At 35.5% G+C, this 20,671-nt stretch overlaps 1 protein-coding gene across 2 annotated transcripts in view; it reads left to right on the top strand.

Moving 5' to 3' along the window:
* The window catches only part of ADGRL3 (adhesion G protein-coupled receptor L3), a 771,395-nt gene that overhangs the window by 647,017 nt on the left and 103,707 nt on the right, over window positions 1–20,671 (top strand). For both annotated transcript variants that reach the window (XM_081093223.1, XM_081093222.1), the window contains 3 exons: window positions 14,986–15,169; window positions 16,351–16,473; window positions 19,946–20,154. In XM_081093223.1, the coding sequence (XP_080949349.1) occupies window positions 14,986–15,169; window positions 16,351–16,473; window positions 19,946–20,154 (516 nt within the window). The remainder of the gene's footprint in view (window positions 1–14,985; window positions 15,170–16,350; window positions 16,474–19,945; window positions 20,155–20,671) is intronic.

The following is a 20,671-nucleotide window of genomic DNA, read 5'->3' as shown; positions in this document are numbered from 1 at the left end:
CTTACTGTGAACCAAAGTTGCTCCTTGCTCTTTTGACAATGTGCAAATTGAATTATGCCAGTTTTACTCATGTGCCTTCGGTGTATAAGACAAGAAGGATTCTAACCTCCATTTATACTGCTACGAAGAAATTAATGAGTATTTTCGAGTTCCTTGTTTGGTCACTTAATTGGCTGTGTGACAAAGAGCTCCGTGGTGCATGTCAAACAACTTTCGGAGTGCTCTAATGATTTGTGCTTTGCTTGACTCGTGATACTCTTCAGTGTGGCCTGTCAGGCTGGCTATCCTTGTTAAAGTGGCTAGAATAAATTGGCTAGCAGTGTGCATACAATGTAGTATATTAACTACAGCAACAGGGAGTGCTCTTAGCAGCTCTTTCAAGAGATTTTAATGTTTGCCCATAAGCATCAAAGCCAACCCAAACTTTCATTTAATATAATTAAAAGGACATCTGAAAGTAGTTTGAATCACAGCAGGTTCTAGAGGTTTGGTAACCCTTTGTTAAAACCATGTGAACTTAATATATTTCACAGCTTGAGAAATCTGCACTTGATTTGTGTCAGAAAGAGAGAAAATATAAATCTGCACCCTGCATGTTTCTTCAGCCCTGAACCTACTGCCAAAAGACATTGAGATCAAAGAAAGTGACTTCTGTCTACAAATCCAAACCAGTTTTCTTTAGATCAAGAAGTTATCATTTTCTTCTATACGTTATAGTCGTTAAATGCTGTTATCAGGCATTCGTTGACTCAAAAGTCTATAAAACCATATGTACTGCAAGCATAGTAAATTATACAGGTATTATTTAGGAGTTCGGACAGGTCAGTTTATAAATGTAATGATTCAAATAAATCCAGAGGACAATGACAGATGTTGGTGATGGAAATCCTGCTTTGACGTGCAAGGAAAATCATTCTGGGAATTTCTCAAAATTTCCGTAGTTAATGTGTCAGGCCAGGCAAAGATGGCTGCTTTACAAAGTCATTTATGACTGTCTCTTCTTTTTTGCACATTTCCTATAAATAAACAAATCCTGGCTTCTGTTTGTATATACATAGTTGTTCAAAAGCTTCAGGAAGTAATTTAATGAGGATAAAATAAAAAAGAAAGCTCTTCTGTTTTTTAAATAAAACATTTCATCTAAAACAAACGTATTTTCTCACTTCTTTTTACCAGGTGGTATACTCTTCTCTCTTATAAATTCCCGATCAAAGGCTGGATCATTACTTAATTGTAAAACTTTAAAATCTATTCAAATGGTCCTTACTTTCTGAACATGAGTTTACCTTCAGAAAAGTTTTAAATACATAGAATATAAATAGATATTATTTCTATGCAAACATGAGAATATACATCAATTTATTTTGCTATTACTTTAACAGCTTTATGATCACATAGCTAACCAGAATACAAAAAAAAAAGATATTAAAAATACTATTACAGATTTAAGATCTTGCTTTCTGGAAGTATCATTAACTTTTCTGATACAGGTCAGAAAAGAAATGGAAATTTTAAGGGGTAATTTGCAGCAAAGTAGTTGCCTGATGGCTTGGAAACCAACAAATGATATTTTAGTACTGCTCCCAACAGAGTTATAATTTTGCTATTTTCCCTCACCAAATGTATGAATTTTGTACAGCTGGTAGTAACAAAACATAACTGTGGGCATTTGAACAAACCAGGGCTTTATCCTCACACATAAAAAAGAAATGCAGTCCTAGCTGTTTTGGCTCAATGGATAGAGTGTCGGCCTGTGGACTGAAGGGTCCCGGGTTCGATTCCAGTCAAGAGCACATGCCTGGGTTGCACAGGCTCGGTTCCCAGTGCGGGGCATGCAGGAGGCAGCCAACTAATGAGTCTCTCTCATTTTTGATGTTTCTATCTCTCTCTCCCTCTTTCTTCCTCTCTGAAATCAATAAAAATATCTTATATAATAAAAGGCTAATATGCAAATCAACCGAACAGAGGAATGACCCGTCGCTATGACGTGCACTGACCATCAGGGGGCAGATGCTCAATGCAGGAGCTGCCTCTTGGTGGTCAGTGTACTCCCAAAGGGGGAGCGCCGCTCAACCAGAAGCCAGGCTCACGGTGGTGGCGGGAGGCTCTCCTGCCTCTGCAGGGAGTGGGCCTAAGCCATCAGTCAGACATCCCCCAAGGGCTCCTGGACTGTGAGAGGGTGCAAGCCAGGTTGAGGGACACCCCCACCACCACCACCACCACCACCACCACCGGACTGCATGAATTTCCTGCACTGGGCCTCTAGTATTTTAAAAAAATGCAGACATGACAGTTCAGGATTAGCATGAAAACACATTTAAAAAAAGTTTTGTATGTTTTTCTGCTCTATTATCTTTAGCACATGGGTCTTCTATCCTCAGTGACAAGATAGCTACTTAGGTTACAATCATCACTTCATTCTAATCTCTGAGCAGGAAGAAGGAGAATGACAAGTAACCAAAGATGCATCTCTTTTAGAACTTCACAGAAGTCTTACCCAACTACTTCTGACCATATCCCATGGACTTATCATTCTGCACAGCTAAACCCTACATTAATAAGTATAGCTTTGCAGCTGGGCATTGTGTCCAGTGATTCTGTGTGTATGGTAAGAGTATGGGACAACTAGCATTCGTACATGCAACCAGAAATACTTTTTTCTTATTTAATGATACTGATAGATATCTTCATCCAGGTTTGATGTACTAACATACCATAGATAGATTTATGCCATAGGGTTACATTTGGACCCTATGTACAGATTAATATTGTTTGTAATTATACAGTTAGTTATAGTCTGAGGGCAATCATTTTGCTTAAAGAATTAAAAAATATGTATTTCAAATCATTCTCAGAAAGCATTTTTACACCATTTAAAATCCAGAAAGTAGGGAAACTGCATTACTAACTCTGGGGCATGTCACTGACATTGTGCTGTCTGTGTGGCGTTCCCTTGGAGATCCATAGTGCAACTTTACATTGTACTTCTCTCCTGGTCATTCAGCTTCCTCCTTCAAAGCAATCATTATCAGCCTCTTAGATATCCTACCAGGGAAAACTGTTTAAGTCAATCCCATGTTTTTGTAATGTTTCTTTTTATAAGTTTTCCCATACAATAACAAGGTAGTGTTCTTCTTGCCTAGAAAAAAACACACAAAACTTTGGGATTAGCTAGTGGCAAATAAGGTATCATTGCACTACTGAAAAGAAGCAACATGTAGAGCTGATCACAAGGTAGACTGTATCATGGCTTATATCAACAAAACATCAGTAGGAAACCCATTGAGTAAACTGCTGCACCAAAAAGTAGAATACTCTTGAGCCACAGGGAGAATGAGGTAGATCTTGTATTGACTTAGAAAGATGGGTGTGATATATTATGAAGTAAAAACAAACAAGCAAGCAAAAAATCAACATTGAACAGCATGATTATAGTGATGGCATTTGTTTGTGTGTATGTGTAAATATTTACCAATCTGGAGGGAATACAACAAACTGTCAAAGTGATTCTTTTTGGGTGAGGTGGGAGTTATTGTTCCATATATAGATTTTTAGGTTTTAATTTATATACTTCTGTATTTTTTAACTCTTTATAAGCATTTACTTTTTATTTTTTACTAAAGAATATGTTTGGAACAGTTTTAGAGTTACAGAAAAATTGACTGAAAAGTAAAGAAAATTCTCATATATTCCCCTTATACATACAATTCTGTCAATTATTAATATCTTACATTCATATTTACATTTATTACAATTTTATTTATTATAATTAACATTATGGTGTGCATTTATTGCAATTAATCAATATTGATATATTATTATTAGCTAAAAGTGCATAGTTTAATTCGGGTTTCCTTGTTTTTACCCAAGTCCTTTTTCTGTTTTAGGATCCTAACCAGGATATCACATTGCATTAGATACATACATAATATTACAATCGTCATGTCTCCTTAGGCTTCTCTAGGTGTGATAGTTTTTCTGACTTCCCTATAAGCTTATCCTTTTTCATGTCAGGAAAATATTCTTTCCGTTAAAAAAATAATTAACCTCTATACTTTAAGAAGAACATAGAAATGTTCTTTGATTCGCTGACATACTTCATGCACTGTTCAAGGTGCACCAATTCAGGGGTGAAGACAGAAAGGCTTTCTACTCTTGCAGAACTCACATCCTAGTTCAGCAAACTGGAAATAGACAGTAAATCAATCAAACTAATAAAATAAAATAATGGCAGAAATGAAGATAGAGTCATGTGAGTTCAAGCGACTAGTTGGTTACTTTAGATTGTGTTTATCAGGGAAGATGTGCTAAGCTGAGTCTGGGCATTACGGGATCAGCCATGTGCCTATCTGCAGAAAAGCATTCTGGGATCAGAGGTCGCCCAGACCATAGGCGGTCAGCTGAGGAGGAGTGGTTGGAGAGCTCTGAAAATAGAAAGAAAGCCAGTGTCCTGAAGCAATCGGTTAAAAGGGGATACAAGGATAGGAAAACTATGGAAAGGAGTCAAGATTCTGAATGCCATTAAAGAACGTTAACTAGGGAAATGACATATTCTTGCGAGATTATTTTGGTTGCAAGCTTAGTTTTCCTCTGATATCCGTTCTTACAGCGTCAGCTATCACCTTCATCTAGGTGATGCTCAAAAAAACATTAACCAGCTTCTTTACATATTTAGAAATTCTCCTGTTAATCAATTCTCCCTACTGCTGAATAATGTTTTAAAAATGCAAGTTTGATCATGACGTAACCCCACTCAAAGACTCTCCATTACTCTCTTTTTCCCTTAAGAAAACATTTCCTTTTTTGGACTATAGTGTTTGAGAGTTTGACTCTTTTTTGTTGATTCCCCACACTTTTAACCATTGCCTCCCACATCCTTGGATTCTATACTCCCAAACCACGTAAGTACTGGCAGTTCAGAGTAAGTAATATATTTTGCTTAAATTACTTCTAGATTTTTTTTTCCTTTCTGATCCTTTAATCTCAGTAATTTTGACTTAATCTGTCATCACCCACTTTATATGTCAGTTACTCTAAGGAAGCACTCTTAGTCCCAGTTAGTCTGGATAAATGCCCTCTTATGTGAACTTACAACACCCTCAGTTCTCCTCTTATTACAGCAGTTATCAAACTATTTTAATATTTCTTCACTTTTCTATCTCTGAGCTCCTTGGGCAGGGACAGTGCTACTTTTATTTCTATATCCTCAAGGCCTTTTAAATTGTACTTAGCAATGCAAAGTGTCTTCTAAACATTCAGCATTTAGCAGGCTTGCATTCTCATTGCCTACTGGCATGTCCGTTGCAGTAGAAATCTTCAAAACACGTCTATGCTCACTATTGCCAATCCCTCTCCATTTTCCCTTAAATTCACCTCACCAGTATTTTGCCCCCACCACTTTACTGCAACTGCGCTTGTTGAGGCCATTAATGACATCATGCTGCTAAACTCAGGAGTCGGTTGTCAATCCATTTTATTGACCAGTCAGAAGCATCTGACAGTTGTTTACCCCCTCTTCCTTGATACAACTCATTCTCTTGATTTTCCTTCTATTTTGTAGCTTTTTTCCAGCCTCCTCTGCTGGTTCCTTCTCTGCTCCCAAACCCTTAAGGTTGGAGTGCCCTCTAGCTCAATGGTTAACCCTCTTGTTTTCTCTTTGTACAGTCACTCCCTTGGTGATCTCACCACCTGTTTGCCTGTGACCCACACATTTTATCTCTAGAACAGACCACTCTCCTGAACTCCTAAATTAATTTTCAAGCTAACTTCTCAACATCCTTGTTTTATTGTCTAATAGGCACCCCAAACATTCCATGGCCATAACTGAATTTCTAATCTCCACCCACAAAGTAGTTTTACATGCAGTCTTCACCTACTCGGTTAATGTGGGTCATCCCACCCTCGTTTATTTTTGTTTGAGCCAAAGGTGGCCTCCTTTGGATTTGGAGCATGCAGAGCATGTGTTCACTTGGCAACTTTTATTCAATTGTTCAATCTGATTGGAATGGCTGCTCCACATATCTGCATGGCTAACTCCATCAACAACTTTGTCTTTTCTGAACTGTTATCTTTTCATTGAGGCTCACCTGGATTATCTTACATGAAATCATGGGCCACCTTCTCCCCAACCCTTCCCCTGACTCTAGATCTCTCTATCACGCCTTCTTAAATTTTATTTTACATGGTACTTAGCTTCTATCTATCATCTATCTCTCTATCATCTAGTTGTCTATCTAGCTAGCTAGCTATCATCTGTCGATTTTTTAATTTCCTTGCCAGAATGTGTAGTTTTAGGATTTATTTTTCTCAGCTTTGTTTAAATTGTATCCTAAGTGTTTAAAACAATATTGGCACATATTCAAAAAAAAAAATAAAAACACCAAAAAGACATACTAAATGAAAAAATGTCCTACTTCATAGTAAAGATACATAACACTGAAATGATTATCCTTCAAAAGAAACTTTTCTGTGGTTTTTCTCTTTATTTTACAATCATTCTACCAGTTACCCAGAAAAAAATCTGGTGTTATTATTATTTAAAGAAGAAGGGCTTTTGGGATGCTTTTATGTTTGAATTCATTTGGAAACTGATGGAAACCCTTTTCCTGTGACTTCTGTAATACTATGCTGTTGTTCCAGCTACTTTTTCTTCATCTCAGCTGTCAACCATTCTTTCTGCATTTTCTCTCCTATTAGCATTTCTGGGTCATCACTTATTCTCCCTGTACTCAGTTTATCTGGAAAATGTCAGATATATCAATGGCTTTAATAAGCTTACATAAATTTATGATGCCTAACGCTCAGTGTCAGATATTTGAGTAACCTGAAGGCAGAAGGGGTTAAGAACATTACCCCCAAATATGCAACTTTGGCACATTGATTATTTTGAGATGAAGTCCATTGAGAAACAGTAGATATTCTCCCTCTTTCTGTCTAAAAGCAGATCATAAAATTTCCCACGTACCAGCAAGAAAAGAACATTCTTATCACCAGAGACAGGCAGTCAAAGCCAAAATGGATCTTTGAAAACAAAGATACTAAAATAACTCTTATCTTCCATTTGATTCCCCTATGTATTTTCTAGTCACTTTGCCACAATTTACTGCTGCTAGAAGCTTAAACCTTTTTTATTTATCTTGCCACTTCACAATCTGTCATTCTTTGTTTTAAAAAGTATATAAGCTATCAGTCCAACCCGATTCTTCAGGTCTTCATTTTTCCTGTGAAGGTTTCTGTGTGTACATAAAAATACTAAATAAAATGTTTGTGCTTTTCTCCTGTTAATGTATCATGTCAGCTTAATTCTCAGGCCCAGTCACAGAACATAACAAGGAAAAGATCAGGATTTTCCTCCCCGACAAGGCTTATCTAGGCCTTTGTAATCAGCACCCTTCAAGTCCTTTGCATTCAAAATAGGCACTCTGAATTCATCATGTTCAGCACCCTCTTCCCCCACATGCACTTATACTGTCTACCTTTTAATGAATGGAAATTTGCTCCTCTTCCTTTATTCCCATTTTAAGTGTCACCTTATTGCCTATTTCCAAATTCTGTGCACCATACTTTTTTATTGCTCTCTCCAACTGACTTTAATTAATCAACAAATCATTTTAAATATCTTTGGAATATCAAATTTCTCCATCTGCAGAGCCAGAATGCATGGGTTTTAACCCTGGCTCTGCCTTATGTTAGCTAATTACCCTTTAGCAAATTTCTTCTCCGTGTCTCAATTTTCTCACTGCAAGATGAGGATAATAATCATATCTACCTCATTGAGTAATTGTCAAAATTAAAGGAATTGATGCATAGAAAACATTCAGATGAGAGTCTGGAACACACTCAATAAAAATTAGCCATTATAACATATCACTTCCCTACTTTTAATTTTCAGTGACTTGTTACCTTTAAGAATTGCAAGTATCTTACTTAACATGGCTTGAAAGCCTCTTTGAAAGCGAGCTTTCACTCACTAATCTAGCCATTGAACCCTTTGCACTCTTTGCTCTTCCATAAGGAATTGTTTTCAATTCCTCTGAGGTGCCTATTGTCTCTCACCGCTGTACCTATACGCACATGATCTACCCCTTGCTTGTCTAGGTAATGTGGAATTTAAGTTTGGAATTATACTTCATGAGCTTTCCAAGACAGAGCTTGAACCCTGTGTTTCCACTGTTATAATGCCTGGCATGCTGTATCTTAATTATTTGTGTAATTGTCTGGCCTCTCTATATTGTCATCATTTTGAGGGAGAAAGAATGTATCTGTCTATCTTTCAGCATTCCAGTTGAAAACACTTTGTTAATATTTGTTGAATGAATGTTGAGTTAGCAAGAGGTTTGAATCAAGTTTATAGCTCCATTCAATTCCTGTAACACAATATAGATTTATTTGGCAGCATTCAATCAATTTAAATCTACATGAGATTTATAAAATAAATCAATTACGGCTTGCTGAAAATAATACATTTTTAAACAACAAGAGGTCTCTTGAAGAGACAGAGCGTTTTCTGTGAAATTTTAGTTTTATCTTGTTCCACTGTTAAAGGTTCTTCTTATCATGTTAAGGTCAGTTGTATCTAATTTTAATTAAGACTTGAAAATGCCATTGCTTCACTGTAATATAAAGGGAGCTCAGAGATTAGTAGTTTTTAGATGCTTAATAATGTTAAATGACAATGATTATAAAAGGAACTTTAGGTTTATTGATCAAATGTGTAAAGATCAGTCACTCAACTTGACTTCTAATAAAAAACCTGCAAGTTCAAAACTGTTTTAAAGACTCTTCCAACACTTGACCTTTAAAATTTTTATTTGAATCAATATCTAAACATAAGCACACTGTGCCTATTCAGTAATGATTTTAAACCTGTGCTCTATTTTATTTTATCCTCAACAGATAAACTTCATATCAAGAATTAAAAAAATGAAGAATAAAATAAAAGTTGTTCTTACTTTTTCAAATTATAACTAAATATAAACTATATATAAATATAGTCAGAAAATAGGAGATGAGTGCAGACACCTGAAAACTTATTTTTCTTTTTCTACATATGCTGAGATTTTATCATGAAGAAAAATATTTAATAGCACTGTATATAAAATATATAGTAAAACTAAAAACAATGTTCAGCAAAATGATTTCAGTATATATTGTTAAAGAAATATTGCGTTCTGGAGAATACATCAAAAAACAAAGATATGGAAATAAAGATTAAAATAAAATTTCTAGGCAGTGTTCAAAAGAATGTTAGCAATGTATTATTTAAATTTACCTACTCATACGAAATCATTGCTCTTTACTTTCTAGTAGGCTGCCTAATAATACTTTGCATATTTATAAAATTTTGTTTTGTTTTAACACATAAGAATGTTAAAAAATGAACTTATATAGAATTTATTTCCCAATTTGTTATTTTTCTTGGCTTCATAAATCAGCTCTCCAATCATTCTTTGATATGTTTTTAGAGGAAATTTTGCTTTAAAAGAGATGTAAACATATCACTACTTTGCATAAAAATTTTGAATGACAGTACATTTTCTATAGTAACGCCCCAAATTCTATCATACTGAAGTTCTTCAAAGATCTGACTTCTACCTACCATTTTTCTACCATATTCACACTCTTTCTGTGAACCATACATTTTCCTTATCCGAAACCCTACTTAGGTTCTATCCTCTTTTTAAATCATCAACTTGCTTTTTATGTCCTTTAGCCTCAAATTTCCTCATCATAATCAAGTCAAGTTTATTCATCTCTTAGGGTCTAACTCAAAATCGAACACCTCTGGGATCTTTTCTTCATCCTCTTCAGCAAGAATTTCTCTTTTGTTCCATTTGCTGTAAGTTTTTAGCTCTATTTTGTGCTGACCTGTGGCCCTTAGGCAACCTGAGAGTACACTGTATGTTTTCCATCTCTTTTCATCAAAGGGTGAATTCCCTAGTTCTTTGCATAGCATACATATCTTACATATTTAATAAAACCTCATTGAATTATATTGAAAGTGAGCTTTGATACACTTAACATTTTGGAATATATTGTTGTGCAGAGTGGTCCACATTAACTACAGTAATGCATGGTTCTGCTTTTCTCCTTGAACTCTGGCTGTCTCCTTAATTCCCTCTAATTCAGCGTGCTATCTTCCCATACCATGGAGGTGTATCTGAGCACTTCAGTCTTTCAGAAGACTTCTTAGGAGACCTGGCAAAAAGTTCCAGATCTAGAAGAGAATGCTTTCAATTTTCCCATTGTATATAAGGCCATTAATGATTTGATAGTAAATGTAGGTTATCTGTTTAGTGGGCATTTATTGAATATCCAAAATATCTCCAGGCACTAAAATTTCCCCAGGGAAAACACAAATGAACAAGATCTCTTCCCTGTGAACATCATGGTCTAGTCCCGAGGTTGGCAAACTGCGGCTCGTGAGCCACATGCCGCTCTTTGGCTCCTTGAGTGTGGCTCTTCCTAAGCCTTAGGAGTACCAGTTAAGTTAATAACAATGTACCTACCTATATAGTTTAAGTGTAAAACATTTGGCTCTCAAAAGAAATTTTAATCGTTGTACTATTGATATTTGGCTCTGTTGACTAATGAGTTTGCTGACCACTGGTAGTCAAAAGCCAGACTTTTCTTGAAGGACAGTTCTAAAATAGTCATTTGATAAATAAATATATGGCACTTGCCCTAACCGGTTTGGCTCAGTGGATAGAGCATCGGTCTGCGGACTCAAGGGTCCCAGGTTCAGTTCTGGTCAAGGGCATGTAACTTGGTTGCAGGCCCATCCTCAGTAGGGAGTGTGCAGGAGGCAGCTGATCGATGTTTCTCTCTCATCGATGTTTCTAACTCTCTATCCCTCTCCCCTCCTCTCTGTAAAAAAATCAATAAACTATCTTTAAAAAAATAAATATATGATACTTCAGGTAATAATACATGGTACAGAGAAAACAAACCAAGTGATAAATTTAATAGTGGGGGGATTCTTTTTAGATATACTAATAGTATAATGGAAGGCCTTATTGAGCAGTTGGTAACTTGAGCTAAAACCTGGATGAGCTTATGATTAAAAAGCTCGTCTTTAGAAAAATTCAACAGTGGTAAAGTTATGTATCTTTTCACAAGGCATTCATTTGATTTGAATCTTAAGTTTGTTGGTTTTCAAGGGAAGGGCCAGGGATAGGTGAGTCCCCAGGTGATCCTGCATGCCTTGTGTGAGATGTACTGCTCTCCGGGGTAGGAAGTGACATTGGTGTTTCTCACCATAGATCCTTGTATGTATTTTTGCAAAGGCCTCCCAGCCTATTTCACAAGCACATGCTCTTTAAATAATGACAACAGATGTTTGGGGGAAGATATATAGCTAGTTTTCTCCCCAAATGTTTCACAATAGTTATAACAACTAAATCCTCCCCCTTTTGAAATATGTACAGTACAGTGTGGTTATATAGATTACAATGAGTTAACAAGCATACAATTATATGAGCAAAACTAGTCAAATGATTTGCTTAAGATCTGAATAATTATAAGAGGTCCAATAATGTTGTGTAAAGCAAAAATATGCCCAGAAGAATATATTATGTCCATGATTTTGGTTTGAATTGAAGTGATTTTTGACACTTTCTAATTTATATTTGATTTTTAGAAACAGTCAAAAGTCACTTTAGAGTCTAGACAATGAACCATATCATGAGAATAGTATAACCTAATAGTGGATGTCCCTATCTAGCCTCATATTGAAACATAATGAAACTAATTTTCTTGTGTAGTTGACACTTTGTTGATTTGTAAAAAAACATAAATTTGTCTGAAGGCACACTGACTTTGGTGGCAGAAGTAGAATGCAAATTTCCAGCACCCATTTCCTGTTTACTTGCTGGTAATTTTTAAAAGATAATGAGCCCTGGCCCAGTAATTCAGTTGTTTAGAGCATCGTCCTAGTATGTCAAGGTTGCGGGTTTGATTCCCCATAAGGGCACATACAAGAATCATCAATGAATGCATAAGTAAGTGGAACAACAAATTGATGTTTCTCTCCCCCTCTCTCTCTCTCTCTCTCCCCCGACTCTCTCTCTCTCTCTCTCTCTCCTTTCTCTCTCTCTCTCTCTCTCTCTCTCTCTCTCTCTCTCTCTCTCCCTCTCTCTCTCCCCCCCCCCCTTCCTCTGTTTGTCTCTAAAAGCAATAAGTAAAAAAAAATATTTGAAGAGATAATAAAGTGAGTTAGTATTTAGTTTCCGGCAAGGACATTGTTAATTAAATTTATTTCTCAAAACTTTAGGTAATTTCAATCTGTAAGTGTCCAAACCATTAGGTGATTTTTTTCCCTCATATCAACACATTGAGAATATACATTTACTTAAGATAAATTTTGGACTGATCTTATTTTCTTCCAAATTTAGAATGTAAATTTTAGGTCAGAAAAATATTTATAACAGCAAAGAGAAATCAGTGAGAGTTGTTAAACATTAAAATGATGCCCCAGTACCTCACTTTAAATTTCTTGAACATTTCCCATTCAATTTGGTTCTACATATAGTTAGACCAGCAGTTCTCAACCTGTGGGTCCCGACCCCTTTGGCGGTCAAACGACCCTTTCACAGAGGTCGCCTAAGACCATCCTGCATATCAGATATTTACATTACAATTCATAACAATAGCAACATTACGGTTATGAAGTAGCAATGAAAATAATTCTATGGTTGGGTCACAACATGAGGAACTGTATTTAAAGGTCCAGAAGGTTGAGAACTACTGAGTTAGACTCATTTCTTCGTAACCAAATAAAATTAAAATTAACCTGTTTTTAAAGAGATGGTGTTGACCTTATAAAAGCTATGTAAATGACTAGTTTGACAAAATGTTTTTTGATCAGAGATCATCATTTGTGGGTAAAAATTTATAAATGTATAAATGTATAGGAAAACAAAATATAGATATCCTTTTGCCATTGGTGAGTTGTGACTATTTAATTGGCCTTCATGAAATTGGTAACCGGGAAATGTCAGCAATCATTGGAAAGCTTAAACAAGTTGTGTTAATTATAATGTTATCATTAAGATTTACTTACTTGAGGGGTATCATTAGCAGAAAACAGGTTAGTTTGTTCAAGCCTTTTGAACACACATTACAAACTATTTAATACGTATGTTGCTATACCCTCCCATTCTCTGAGTTGATCAGAGTTGTTTCCTTTTCTTTAGTTTTTTAATTTAAAAAATGAAAAGTAATAAAGACCAGAATAGAAATATTATTATCTTCAGAGAAATATTCCCTAGGGTGAGGTTAAAATGAATCAGTGTAGGATTATTGACTAATGTTAAAATGGCTGCTCCTGAAAGAACAGGCATAACTCCTGTTGCATGTGGGATTTTCAGAGCATTTCTAATTAATTCAGAGGATCATCCAATCCCAGAGAGAATACTTCCTTGCACTACAGAGTGGTGTTCTCTATTTGGCTTTAGAAAATACTGAACTTATTTTTGTTTGTTTCTGTTCTATCTGGCACCACCTACCTGGCATATCCTGTTGGCGTTGGCGTTAGAGAACTTCCTGGAAAGCAGGTCATTTTGTTGTGATCAGGAGATGCTTTTGTCTGGCTTCCAGGTCGTGTTTTAAACTCAGAACAAATGACAGAGCTAAGCACACTAGGTGAAAATTCCCCTTCCTTAGACTCATGAGAAAATTTTTTTTTTTTTTTAATGATGCGTAGTACTCATGTAGGACTGTTACATAAAAGTCTAGTGAAATAGATTTTTGGCCAGAACTTGGAATAGCTGGGAAGAATATCAAGAAAAGCAACTTTTATCAAAAGGCAAATGAGTTTTTGAAGCTGGTGTTAATTGGCAGCCAAGGTGTTTCATTATGAAGCTGAATGTTTAACAGTTGTTCCTTGGTTACTATGAAAACCCCAGCCAGCAGAACACACTGCAGTGTATGCAGGGTCTGTTTCTCCAATCTCTCCCAGCCCCTCTACGAACTTGTCAATAATGGGAGGCCTGTTTTAAAGCTCCTGTGTGCTGCCTAGAAAGTGCTTGTGTTGGCTGTTTATTCAACTTTTATTTCTGGAAAAGATGGGTATTTCATAATCAAAGGGTTCAGGGAGGATCACTTTCAAACTTCAGATGTTGTATTTTTCTATTTTGCAATCCTCTATGTTTGAATGAAACCTTAAGCAGATCTTACTGGGAGGACTGTTTTTTCTTTGTAAGCTAGAGCATAAAGCTAACCACAGGAAATATACAAGTTATAACTACAGAGGTGATTCTTTTGGATAAAGCCATGTGAAATGTGGTGCTTTATCTCTATGTGTGAGTGTACCTACCGCTGCTTTTTTTAAGGAAAAACACCTGAGGGCCCTACGTAGCAAGTTCCCACTGTTTATTCCCCTGCCCAACAGTAAACAGTGTGAAGGTTTCTCTCCACACATAACAGAGCCAAAGCCCCTGGGAGCATGTATACTTTGATATTTTCTCCATTCTGACATTTTACCAGCTGGCGAAGAAAAAAATTGATTTGCTCAGTGAGGCCTCGACCTATAGGCAACACATTCTTTTACTGGCCTATCTATAGGCATCCTCTTAATTTCTATTGTGTTCAGCATCTAGTTTTATGGTGATGTATAGAAAAAAAATTATTTTCTGTGGCAGATGTGATACAGGTGTTGGTTTAAATTACTTGCCAACAGTTCACCAGCCAAATAATTTAAAGTCTTCTTGAAGCCTTGCTGTTGATTCTAAGAAATAAGCATGGCTGTATCTGTTGTCCTTTCAAAGCAAAAGCAGGTTTTCCTCTTGCCTTGCAAAGTCTCAGCTCGGGTTTTTACAGAACAAAATAATGAACACTTCTGCTGCAGCATGTCACAGGGGAGGCTGGGACAACACTGCGCTCGCGCACACCTCTGATCCTTGCTTGCCGGGCACCATGTACGCCTGGATTTCTGACAGCTCCGCGGGTTCCCTGGAGACCTCTGTCATTGTGTTCATCCTCTTGTAGGCAATGGTCGAGACAGTTAACAACCTCCTTCAGCCACAAGCCTTGAACGCGTGGAGAGACCTGACGACAAGCGATCAACTCCGTGCAGCCACCATGTTGCTTGACACCGTGGAGGAAAGTGCTTTTGTGCTGGCTGATAACCTTTTGAAGACTGACATCGTCCGGGAGAACACAGACAATATTCGTAAGCGGCCTCTGTTGTACAGAAGGGCCAGAGACCCTTGGACAGCAGAAGAGGGAAAAGAAAAAAGTGTCGGTGGTGGCCTAGATATTATGAATAGCACTCTGTTCTTTTTCTGTCATTAAAAGGATATCACCTGTCATTGGCTGAAAGGGCCCTCATAATCATGTGTGTTACCCTCCTTTGGACATTCCAGTATTGGGTATATTAGCCTCAGATCACTTACAGTGAGGTTCATTTAATTTTTTTTTAATGTATATTTCTTTGTGTGTGTGTGTGTGTGTGTGTGTATACACACACACACACACACATACATACAGTGGGGCCTTGACTTACGAGTGTCCCGACTAATGAGTTTTTTGAGATACCAGCTGCCTCTTGGCTGATTTTTTTGCATTGAGTTGATAGAGTAATTTGAGTTAATGAGCTCTTAATGAGCTCCTTAACGAGCTCACTCTCAGAACGAATTAAATTCGTAAGTCAAGGCCCCACTGTATATGTATATATATATATATATATATATATATGTATATATATATAATACTATTTAAAAATTTATCCTCCTAAGACAGGGCTTATGGGTTACTTCAGTCATAATAGGAGTGTCTCTGAATTACATACTGTAAAGAAATCACTCATTAAGTTAGGGGTTAAAACAATTTCTGATAACTGCATTATTGGCTCATAGGAGTATAAATCTATTTTTATTGTATATAGGGATGTAGCTGATAGTTTTATTTCAGAAGAATTGATAAAGCTGTTTCAAACTTATTAGATTTAAATATAGATCAATATTGATATAATACTGCAGCTCTAGATTATAAAGGTATTTATATCTAATTCATAAAATAAAGATAATATTTTAAAAATAAACTTTAAGTCAATGACAAAGTATAAGGATTTGAGCTGGAATTTTAATTCTTTTTTACTTTATAACTGATACATCTGAATTCTTACTTACCTGACATTCATTCCTGACATTCATTGTTTATTTGCTTTATTTTGAAGAAACCATATGATTATAAAATCATACTTTCTAAATAAAAGGTTGAACTACTATAAAGCAAGACAAATAGAACATTAATTCCAGTGTTTTGACTTCAGCACTATTTCAGTGATCTAGAAAACCACCTTAGCTTTGCAATATTTCTCAGTAAGCGCTGTTATCTCTTTGCCATTGACAGAGTTGGAAGTTGCAAGGCTGAGCACAGAAGGAAACTTGGAAGACTTAAAATTTCCAGAATCCACGGGTCATGGAAGCACCATCCAGCTTTCTGCAAACACTTTAAAGCAAAATGGACGAAATGGTAGGTTACAGTCTGTTTGTTAAGCTTGATAGAATTAAACTTATCGATGCATTGCTTCTTGGCTTGGAATTTTAAATGTGCTGTTCAAAACCGGATCTCCTCCTCATCTGCTGTCTGTCTCCTCTCATCCACTGTACTCATTCTCCTACTCTTCCTCCTCTTTCTGTCACCTGCACCAACAATAGAGAAATTATATTTGTTCTACAAAATTCTCAGGTTTGGAAAGTGTTTTGTTACTTTTCAGTATCAGTAAAATGTCAGAAAGTTGACTATGAGGGAAATTAATGAACAACAAATCCAGATAATTTTTTTTTTCCTTGAAAGGACTAACTTACTAACTTGTCAGATTGGCTTTCTAAAACTTGTAATGAAAATTTTACTTGTAATTTTAAAATTACATGTTTTTTCCTTAGTCACTTATTTTGAGGGTGTGTCTATGTTTTTCTTTCACAAAAATTTCCTGTGAGGAGGTGCTTTGGGGGAATGGAACTGGTAAAAGAGGTCAGTGTAGTGAACAGGGATAAGTTCACTGAATAATTTTAATTTGATGAAAATTAAATAAATAATCTCATAAAGAAAGTATATATCAAGCCTCCCTAATATTAATGTAAAAATTTATTTTTGTCCAAGGAAGTGAGAACCTTTAACCCAGTGGCTCTCAACCTTCCTAATGCCGCGATCCTTTAATACAGTTCCTCATGTTGTGGTGACCCCCAACCATAAAATTATTTTCGTTGCTACTTCATAACTGTAATTTTACTACTGTTATGAATCGTAATGTAAATATCTGATATGCAGGATGTATTTTCATTGTTACAAATTGAACATAATTAAAGCATAGTGATTAATCACAAAAACAATATGTAATTATATATGTGTTTTCCAATGTGAAAGGGTCGTTCGACCCCCAAAGGGGTCGTGACCCACAGGTTGAAAACCGCTGCTTTAACCTGTTAGTGATCGTAAGATAACTTCAAGTCGTAGTGATTAACTCAAAGCTAAGGTTTCAGATTGAAGGGTGAATAGATTTTTGTTTTGTTTTTTAAATAGCATATTAAATAATTTCAAGAAAAACAAATTATGTTTGTCAGCTGAACAAAATTTTTTTGTAAGTGTTGGAAATCTTATAAGACTGAAGTTATAAATCTTTATTATGTTGCTAATTTGACAATGTGAAATTTGAGGCAGCAATAAGATCTCATATAAAACAAAATCAGATTCCTGTATTAGCTTCCTAACTGGTTTCCCTCTTTTACTCTTGCTCCCAAACATAAATTCTGTTGACAGAGGTTCTTCCCCAAACATAAATCTTGCCAGTTGTATTTAGAATGACATCAAATGACTTAACCAATGCTATCACATGTAATTACCTGGTCCACTTCCTCCTGCCTCGTGTGCACCACTTCACACCTGTCTTTAGCATGCACTCTGTGATCCAGACAGTCTAGTCTCAATTCTTTATTTTTATTGAGATATAATTGACATATAACATTATACTAGTTTCAGGTGTACAACATAATGATTTGATATTTGTATATATTGCAAAATGAACAGTACAGTAAATCTTGTTAACATCTATCAACACACAGTTACAATTAGTTTTTTTTTTTTGAGAACTTTTAAAATTTACTCTTAGCAACTTCCAAAATAGGCAAGACAGTGTTATTAACCACAGTCACGTACTGTACCTTTTGCTCCCTTTTACCCACCCTTCTAATCTCTTCCCCACCACCCGCCTCTGGGAACCACCCTTCAGTTCTATGAGTTGTTTTTATCCTAAGATTTTGCATGTAAGTGAGGTCATACAGTATTCCTTCTCTGTTTGACTTATTTCACTTAGCATAGTGCTCTCAAGATTCAGCCAAGTTGTCATAAATTACAATATTTCCTTTTCTTAAAAACATTAGTAGTCAGGGCAATATCTGACTCTTGTTGGACCAATATGAGTTTATAATAGAAGACTTTACTTATTTTAAGAAATGAAATATGGAAAAAAAATTAAAAGATGGTTACTTTTACAGAGGATTGTCATAGGGACAACGTAAGGTGGAAGGATGTATGGAAACAGTCACCTTAATAAAACATAATTGAGTTTTAAAACAGATAAAAATTTTGAATCTTTGTATTTATGTTTTACTGCAATTGAAATATAATTTACATGTAATATAATTCACATAACCTTAAGTGTTTAGCTAGATGAATTTGACAGTTGTACTTATCCTCTGAAATATAAGATACGAATCTCTTCCTTTACCCAGAAAATTCCCTGGTGCCTCTTTCCGTTCTGTTCACCCCTTGCCCCACCTGATGAAACTACTTTCTTTTCATTACTATTTGTATAGACAACTGTTGCCTGTCCCGAGCTTTTCTATAACTGGGTCACACACTGTGGACTCTTTCATGTCGGTATTCTCTCACTCAGTATTTTTGGGATTCAGTCATGATGCTCCACGTGTCAGTAGTTTGTTCTTTATTGATGCATAGTATATTCCATTGTGTTAATATACTATAATTTATTCTCATTGTGATAGGTTTTTAGTTGTTTCCAGTTTGGTGCTATTATGAATAAAGATGCTATCAACATTCTTACACATGTTTGTTTGTTTGTTTTATGAATTTATGTTTTCACTTATCTAGGAAGGGTAGATATGTATTTATAAAAAATCCTACCAAATGTTTGTCTAAATAGTTGAATGACTTTATACTTCTTCCAGCCGTGTGCAGCACACAAGAGTTCCAAGTGTTCCCCATCCTTATCCGCATTAGTGTGGGCAGTCTTTTTTCATTTTAGAGATGCTAGTAGGTATGAAAGGGTATCTTGATGTGGTTTTAGTTACTTTCCTCATTGATAGTGATGTTGATAATTTTTCATGTTGCTTAGCCTATCATATATTATTTTTTCTAAAGTTTCTGTTTATATTTTGCCATTTTAGTGTGGCATTTATTCTTTTGCTGTTGATTAGCAGACATGCTTTATGTATTCATGAGTCATACTTTTTTTTCTAGTCTGTGGCTTGGCTATTCATTTTCTTAATGCTATATTTTGATAGACATAAAATTTCAATTTTGACAAAAATCAATTTACCATTTTCCCCTTATGATTAGTGTTTTTGGGTTCCTAACCAAGTCATGTCTGCACTCCCCAAGATTACAAAGATATTCTATATTTTGTTCTGAAAGTTTTATGTTCTACTTTTTATGTGTATGTATGTGATCCATCTTGAATTAAGGAGTGAGATAGGGATTGAGGTTCATTTCTTTTAATACTTATATGCAGTTCTTTCAGCATCTTTTGATTTTCCTCTCCCAATGAATGACTTGGCACTTTGGTTAAAATGAATTCTTAAGTTGTTGTGAGTATATATTATACAGATTTGATTACAATCTAATTAGAACTATCTAATTTAAGTAGAACATACAGAAAGTAATCAGTTTCTCCTCAATTTATAATTCACATTTGCATTTATTTTAGGAGAGATCAGAGTGGCCTTTGTTTTATATAACAACTTGGGTCCTTATTTGTCCACGGAGAATGCCAGCATGAAGTTGGGAACAGAAGCTATGTCCACCAATCATTCGGTTATCGTCAATTCGCCCGTCATTACAGCAGCAATAAACAAAGAATTCAGTAATAAGGTTTATTTGGCTGATCCTGTCGTATTCACTGTCAAACATATTAAGGTAAGAAAATGGCTTCTTAAGTTTAGTTGTCCACAAATATAGAACACAAAGTGTATTAATTTTTTAAAATTTTATTATTACTTGATATGTAGCAATTCAAAGCCTATTATATGGTAGTGGTAATTTTTTCTGAAATAAGAAAGGAGAATATTTCTTGAATATGTAGATTGCTTATGATAAAATATTCACAGATAGATATATAAATGCTTCCCCATATTACAAAGAGCTAGCAATATGTTCAGTTGAACTGGACATGGTTTCACATAGGATACTATAAGTAATTATATTTTTGTGTGTAGATATAATTTTGTTATACTAAGATTGCATTGTAAATTTAACAAAGATTTCTAAAAACCATCTGCTTTTTGGAAGTTGTTTAGAGCAGTTATTTTTACTCTGCAATGTACTTTACTTTGAAATGAATTGATGTGATTCTGAAATACTGGTATTAGTATTCCTTAAATATTAATATTTGGAAAAGTAAACTCGCCCCTAGTCAGGGGGAATAGATACCAGC

The sequence above is a fragment of the Myotis nattereri genome, assembly GCF_964212035.1.
Source record: "Myotis nattereri genome assembly, chromosome: 1".
NCBI lineage: Eukaryota > Metazoa > Chordata > Mammalia > Chiroptera > Vespertilionidae > Myotis > Myotis nattereri.
This window is presented reverse-complemented; position numbering and strand designations above follow the sequence as displayed.